Source organism: Aplysia californica, unplaced genomic scaffold (genome assembly GCF_000002075.1).
Source record: "Aplysia californica isolate F4 #8 unplaced genomic scaffold, AplCal3.0 scaffold00887, whole genome shotgun sequence".
Taxonomy (NCBI): Eukaryota; Metazoa; Mollusca; class Gastropoda; order Aplysiida; family Aplysiidae; genus Aplysia; species Aplysia californica.
In genome coordinates this window covers 276,696-284,922 of record NW_004798157.1, presented here as the reverse complement: position 1 = coordinate 284,922, position 8,227 = coordinate 276,696, and the positions used below count along the sequence as shown (strand labels likewise).

At 38.3% G+C, this 8,227-nt stretch overlaps 1 protein-coding gene across 1 annotated transcript; it reads right to left on the bottom strand.

Moving 5' to 3' along the window:
• Positions 1–238: 238 nt before the first annotated feature.
• LOC101863854 lies at positions 239–4,010 on the bottom strand (the record flags this gene model as incomplete). Its single annotated transcript, XM_005110422.3, is given in 2 exon segments — positions 239–1,908; positions 3,499–4,010. Coding segments are annotated over 2 exon segments (1,700 nt in total), but the record flags the coding sequence as incomplete, so codon positions are not given.
• Between the last annotated feature and the right edge of the window lie 4,217 nt (positions 4,011–8,227).

Below are 8,227 nucleotides of genomic sequence, written 5' to 3'. Positions count from 1 at the left end.
CACTCTGCATTTGTTTTTAAGGCCGTGAGTTGAGCGTTCGGTTTGTACCCCGCCTACCAAAGCGAATCAAACTGATCGTGCCAATGGGCAATGGGTATAACAACCAGCTAGACAACTGAGGATGCTAAAAGGCATCTCTTATGCATGCGATCATAATTTAATTATCAATAAATAAGTTTATTTGTCACCTCCTTCACCCCCTTCTGTCATTAGGTTCTCTAAACTTTTTACAATGTTGTCATAACTGTCTGACTTGGAACATTCTGGAGCATTTGAAGGGAAGCGATTATCCTCCTCAAACTTCAGTTGCTGGCTCGCAAGCTCGTGGCAAATGTTAACTGTGATGATTCCAGGTCTGTCATCGATGATGCCACTCTCGCCACCAAGAGAAAGCCGCACAACACACTCTGGCATTTTTGCATTACCTGAAGAGGATCTCAAAGAACGTTCAAGAAGAGGAACAAAGCCCGTCTCGTACTCAAAAATTTGTATCTCTGAGTGACGCTTCAAAATTTGTCCACTTGGGTTCTTCGGGAGAACCTGGGATACAACCCTCGCCTTGCACTTCCGGGTGGCGTATATGTTCTTATTCCTGACTGAGAACAGCACTCCTCGCTTCAATGTACCCAGAACATCGTTGATAACCTCCATCTGTTTCTGCGTCAGCTCTCGGCACAATTCTGATGTCCTCAGTTCGATTCTTTGTATTTCACTGCTGTGGTGTTCAGTGAAACCGTAACATAAGGTAAAGGAAGACTTCTGCACTGGTTTTTGTAGAACCAAATACCGAAAGTAATAGACTTTAACAGTCAACAACGGCTGCTCATTCTCGTTTGGCTGGACTGGTGGTACAGAGAGAGAATATACAGGTCGAGGAACCACAGGGAGAAGAGAACTCTGCGACCCATGATCGGCCGATGAAACAGACCTGTCCACAACACACGTATTATTAACAGCTACTGAGTTCTCAGTAGCAAGCAAAACATTATGACTGATTTCATTTTGGGCCACACCTGAATTTAAGGTACCAGTAGTGAAGGTATCATTTTCTGCCTTACTTTCGTTCGGCACCACATTTTCATCAGGGCTGTTATTCTGTTCAGCGGCCAACAAACCCTGGAAATCTGGGAGGTTTCCAAAACGTCCCTCATCAAACCCTGCTTCAGGAGTAAATAATTCTGAGCTTAATATTGAAAGGTCCGATGGGCCTTGAGAGTCGGTTAACATGCTCTGATCATCTGAGTCAGGTGTCAAATTCCAAAAAGAGTTCTCCAAAAAGTCGACTTCCAAATTCTCTGAAGGAAGGTCCACACCACCCTGTATTGGGCTACGGCTACGATAACCCTGACTCACTGGATCTTCAGTAAAATTACAAGGTAGTGGTCTACAAGAAAGCACATCAAATTGGTCATTGAAATGACCATTTATGTCAGGGAACAGCACTTGTGGACGTCCACGAAAATCATCATAGGGTCCTCCTGGAGTCGTAAGCGATGCTGTAGCTGTTGCATTATCATCAGTGAAGCCTGACTGAGTTGACGTGGGCGGTGGTACTGGCTTCTTTCCCCTTTTTGGTTTTTCCTCCAAGAACTTGTATATTTTGAACAGTTTAGTTTTATCAGCTTCAATCATTTCAATGTCCTCAAGGCTGCGCAAATCATTCCGTAACCGTTCCTTCCATTTGCTCAGGCTTCCTTCATCTGGCCACATGACCCTTGCGATTGCTTGCAAGACTTTTCCATCTGGTTCATGCAGCAGACTTTTTTTCTTTGTTTTCCACGGAAGTTGCCAGATTCCTTTCTCTTTGTTTATCCACTCCAATCCATGCAGCTGATTTTCATCTAGCAGTTGTATAAGAAGAGGCCGTAAGCGTTTTGTTCCATGTGACACACCACACTGTGCTGGTCTCTATGGAAGACAAAAAGTCAGCAAGGAATTAAAAAATTGCATGGCATATGTTCTAATAGATCTATGTCTTCTGGTGAAAATGTATGTATCTTCAACCGTTCTCAAAGGTGAGATGCGCTGAAGTTCTTTTTCCTCTAACCAACACTAACATAAAAAATAGAGAATTGGTGTGAAACCTTCTTGAGTGCAGTAACATTTAGGCTACATATATATATTATAATATTATTATATATATTCTGCTTTTTCAGAGGGACCAGCCACAGTCAACAACTTTCTGAAATAAATGCCAAAGATTTTGGAAAGAGTTGTGCTTATTGAATGAATTCATTTCTGTGTCACTATATATAAAGTGACTCACTAATGATACAAAATCCATCAGATGCTCAAAGGAATTCAATGTTTTCATTATTCAAGATAATTTCTTTTAAAAAAATAATTATGAAAAAAACAACAACTTTTAAACCTGGAAGAACTTAATTGTTAAAAGTGAGCAAAAATATACTGGCTTTGCAAGAAGCTGATCCAACCTACAGTTATCCACATATTTCTCTCCCTTCTTTTGTCTTAGTAAAAGTTTTACGATGCTTCCAACTGCATAAGGTCATATGAGGGCGCGATCCTTCAATCCAAGCAGCAATTAGCAAGCCTGTAATGTAATCACTATTAGCACACTCAATTACTCTCTAGGCATATGTAGGCCTACTAATACTCCCATTAAATCTAAGTGCCCACATCGCACATACTTAATCACATTTTCCTCTTCCTAAACCAACCATGCGTCTGTACTGAATAAAGGATTTTGTTCAAATGTTGGAGTCCAACTATACACCAAACCAAGACTTGTGTCTGTTATATTGTTGATTTAGTTTGCGTCTCCCCTAACCTCAAAACTTTACAATTTCATCACATCTCCAGCTCTCACAACCCTACATAAAACTGCTTTAAAGTCAAGACACTTATTCAGTATTATTAACCGTAGGTTGTACCTGACATGTAAACGAGAAGCAATATAGAATAGTTAGTTAAAACATGATACTAGATCTACTTCTCATAGAAATGTACCTTCATTTTGTGTCCTTTATCTTAAAATACCAGTGCTGTTACATACAAAACATGTCTCTCTTCTGACTCTTCTGATGCACTAAAGAAAACTCATGTGATTAAAAAAACTAGAATCTAGACTATAAGGACACAAAGTGAAGAATTTTCTTTTCAGCCTAGAACAATTTAAAGGCTAACAAAATTTGTGAGGCTCCTCACTCAACATAAAAAAATAATTCTTAGTTAGATCTATTTTCCAAGTAGATTCTATAGGTTATTACAAACATTATACCATCGAACTGGTCCATATTATAATTATCTAATGGTCACTGAAGATTATAGGCCTAGAGAAAAGTGACTGTAATGAACAAGTTGCTATGAGCAGGATCTGAGTTACGGCGACTTAAACAGAGAAGGTGACTTGTTGAACAATTATTAGCCTACAAATTCAAACGTTAATAGGCCGAGTCTCTACAATTGACAAGTAAAAGCAGATCAGCAAACTTGTATTAGATCTACACCTAGGCTAATAAATCACTAGGCACTTACTTTGCGAAACCTTGCTGCCTCCATGGTCATGAGTCTCGCCTCGGTTCACCCAGTCTGACAATCGCAGCTCGATGTAAGAACTGAACAAGTAAGTAGGCCAACTTGTAAGAAAATCAAATTTAGAATAGATCTAGATCTTTCTAGCTGTGACAATTCGTGACAAGATAGGCCCTACAGCCAAGGGTTGATAAGTGGGCAAGTTGATGAAGTGAAATGCTCTTGTCCGGCTTCTACTTTTTTAGTGAGAGTAGCTCTAGATTATCTAGCACAGTAGGCCTAGGTCTAGAGTCTAGTCTAGATCTAATTAGTTAGGCCACTAATAAACTGCAGGTCGAGTGTGAAATTCACTGAAATCCTCCTGTGCTCGACATTCCTACTTCTCTCGTAACGTTGACTGTGAGTCCTTGTTGGCAACTGAATAATCTATTGAATGAACCCGCTATAAGAGATAACCCACAACCGAAATTGAAAGAACACAGCGACACGTTACCCCGAACTTGAACTTTTAGCGTGGTGGCCCAGATACAAACACTTCCGAGAAATCGGAAAAAGCGTCAATGAAACTATTTTTAGATGGCCGGAAGAGGGAACCCTTCCCGGCCCCACTCCAAGATACATGTAGGCTAGATTTTTTTCCTTTAACCTTTTACGGCGCTCGCAGCTGCATAGTGCGTAAGATAGGGTCATATGAGCGTGCAGGACACATTATACATCAGTTTGGTAGAAGTTTTATAAATTTTGCCATGGTGGCGGCCGAAGCCAAGGCCTATTTTACTTTTACTCCACAGAATTCTACTCTTTTATAAGAATTCTCAGGCGTGTAGTGGCCTATTCTTATCGATTTTAGGATCAGCAAGTGCGCAACGGGGAATTTCGCCTTTATCCAAGAAGGCTAGTAGGTGTAGATCTTACATACCATAAGATCAAGGGTGTGGATGAAAAACAACAGTAAGAAGGAGCCATGAGAGCAGCAGAAAGGGCCCCTCAGAGCAAGGGCCCCCTTTAAGGTTTTTTTTTTTGTTGGGGGGGGGGGGGGGGGGGGGGGGCAGAAAGCCTATGTCTAGAGGGCAGGAAATGAGGTGAAAGGAGAACATTTTAGAGAAGGAAATTTTCAGTCAGTCGCTTTCTCGGGTTTCGAACCCGTATAATACCTAACCTGTCATTGAAAGAGAGGCGAACACCGTACGGCCTAACGTGCGTGACGTCTAGACCGCGATAATAGCCTCCTCCCCCCTCCCCTTCCCAGCCCAGATAGAATGAGTCCGTTCAGGCCAAAGTTCTGTCCTCGAGACCGCTTAATTCTATGGACAAGGCCAATTTATATACATATTATATATATACGAGTATATATATATATATATATATATATATATATATTAAAAATATATATATATGCCAGTGCCTACACATTTGACACGCAGAGAGCTGCCAGACACAAGCAAACAAACAGCACCGCCCCCTTGCCTGTACAAGTACTCTCACTGTCAGGTCATACGCAACTAAATATTTCATTCCGCACGCTCATAATAATAATATGATATGCCTATTATGAACTTGCTGGCGCCGTATAACTTTTACTAAACTAAAAACCAATCATAGTCATTCAGTACATAAATGGGTCCCTTCTTTTCACTTCTGTTGACCCACGGAGACAAAGGGCACAGCGTGAACCTTTTCTTTTTTATTTCTTTCTTTTTCTTTTCCTTTCTTTTTCTTTTTTTTTTCTTTTTTTTTTTTGGGGGGGGGGGGGGGGGGCTAGTTTAGAGATCTGTAATAATAGGTTATTATTATTATTATTATTATTATTATTATTATTATTATTATTATTATTATTGCACGTTTTATATACATGTAGATCAATGTGTTATTAAATATTCTATTAAAATAAACTTTTTTTTTTTTTTTGGGGGGGGGGGGGGGGGGCTCTCGATGGTTTACAAGTTAAGGTGTTCGCCTCTCATTCAATAGGTTGCGGGTTCGAATCCGGATAGCGACGGAAAATTTTCTTCTATAATAAAAAACCAACAACTCTCCTTTCACTTTCACAACCTTTCCTTCTCTTTGACAATGTTCTGTCGTTTGCTTTCGTCTCCACTTTCTGCCTCCATCCCCTCTTTCTACTGTTATAACTCCTTGGCTCCTTACTACTGTCTTTCAGCCACACCCCTGATCTTGTGGTATATACAATCGGAGAAGGACAAAAATCTCGGAGGTCCCTTGTGCAAGTTGCGCACGTTAATGATCCCTTGGTGGTCAAAAATAGAATGTAGGCTTCGGCCGAAACCCGGGCAAAAATCAAGGTTTCCTACCAATGTGTCCTGCGCGCTCGTATGGCCTTATGTACTTATCAAAAAAGAAAAAAAGTTTTGTCGACCAGCAGTTACAAATGTACCAAGCCCCCCCCCCCTAAAAATACACCCCCCCCCCTTTCACCCAACCAAACTATCCAGCTTTTTATTTGTGGTAATCGTTGTAGGTGCGTAAGAAACATTTTGAAAAAACTCTAATTGTAGATGTTGAAAAAGAGAAAAATAAAGTTAAATCTACTCGATTTCTAAACGCTTAGTGTAATGTTCCTGTCAGATTTTGCATCGTGGGCTTATAAAAGTACAGTATCATACATTTTAACAGCTTGCTTACGGTTCAACATGCACAAAGAAGCCTACTGAAGAAAAGGCACCCCCTTCAACCCCCCCCCCCCCGCAAAAAAAATTAAGACCCCCCCCCCCCCCAAAAAAAAAAATAAAAAAAAAATAAAAATAATAATTTAAAAATAAATTCGTAGATAAGTAAATAAATAAAAAGTGTCTCATACTTGCCTGGCCTTCAATTTCGTTGAATCCAAGTGATCGTTATAGCAAGCATAAGGTTTTGTGTAGATAATTACAAATATTATATAGGCACCCAGCAAGTAGTGCATAATGTATTCCACTTTCTTAATCAAAAGTAGTCTGGTTTCAAATGAGAGGCATTTTTATTTCTTTGATACCGAAGAAATGCTGAAAAATTCTCGGAGAATACACTGAAATCTACAAAGCACACACTGTACTAAAGGGCTGATTCGTTCAAATGCACACCTGTTTTATCTATCATCTACAGCGTATTGTTTGCCAAACTAGTTATGTTGCTGTGTGAGCTTTTGCCAAAAGGTGGGGGTGTTTGCTTAAGGACTTTTTAAATCAACCACTACTCATGGTAAAATATGATTTCTTCTGAAAACTTTATGCATATGGCAAGGAAATAAGTTGGTCAAGCTGCATGAGCAAGTAGATTGATGTGTGCATCTTATATCTCTACATAGACAGATAATAGTACTAAAAATAGGGCATTTTTTACTCACCCTGAGTGCACACGTAATTGTATGTTAAATACAGAATATTGTTAATCTTAAACTATCAAACAGAAGTGCATTCAAACATTGAAAATAGTTTGTATACACCATCATAACAGCGTATGTCCATTAAAAGGGTTTTATTTTTTTATATTAATGATGTTATTGCTGAGTAAAATGTATAAGTTCGTTCATAACTCGTGTCATAAATAATTACATCATCAGACTTTCCAAGGTCTAGAAAACCCAAATCGTTAAACATATCATCCCGGGGAATGACCGGTATTAAACACTGGTTTGACATTGATCCATCATTTTCCACTCCATAGAATGGTTTTGCTTAAATATGACTTTGATTGAGATAATCCAGGTTTGTCATAATGATGTTATGAACAAACACTTTATGATATTTCTGCAAAATATCATGTGAGGGACTTCCCACTTTTTCACAACATCCTTTTACATGGTGGAATGAACATGGAAGAAAATCGTGCTGATGACTCAAAAGAGAAGCGAAGAAGAGGCAAAAATATGCTTGTCATAATGAATTGTCATCATGTTATGAACGTGACAGTGTGTAATAATGGTTATGAACGAAACCTTATTCTATGTAATTTACAGTTGTTTTGGGATGTATTTTTAATTTTAACCCAACTTGAGGATGTATTAGACCTTGCTTACGTTCTGATATTTTGATTTTTATCATAAGTGTATGGGTCTGGATTTTAATTAGTATTTTACTTTTGTAGTAATGGTTATGAACGAACTACATATTGTACTTTGACGGCTTTCCAGAATTGATAAACATTAAAAACATATACACAGATACATATTATGAGGAAACTTTCATTTAATATAAAATTTTAAAGTAAGTGACAGGTCAAAATATTAATTTTTAGGTCAAAACTGACGTTTGTCATAATAGTTATGAACGAACAATTAAAGGTATTCTAAGGGTTTTTCAGTGATTAAACTTTGAATTCTTCCAACATATGCCCTAAGACCAGTTTGCGTTTAAAAATAGCTGTTCAATGGTCTTTCATTTATCACTTGACTATAATTAGACCAGAGTGTTATTTTAGACAATTCTAGTCTATGAAACTTGATATAATTGATAGTATTTTGGTCACTTATTGTTCGTTCATAACTATTATGACACAAAAAAGTAATTTTATCAAAAATTAATAAAGATTTTTATAAATTGTCAATTCTATGTATTTTTGGAAGTTATTTGCTATGTCTCAAAATATAACATCAGCCTAGCTGAAGAAAGGAACTTTGAGTATTCATAAATTTGTGTCATCATTGTTATGAACGAACTTTTTGCTATTTCCGTCATTCAAGTCAGAATTACACCAAGACCATTGCATATACAGCTTTGGCAGCTACTGAGCCTGA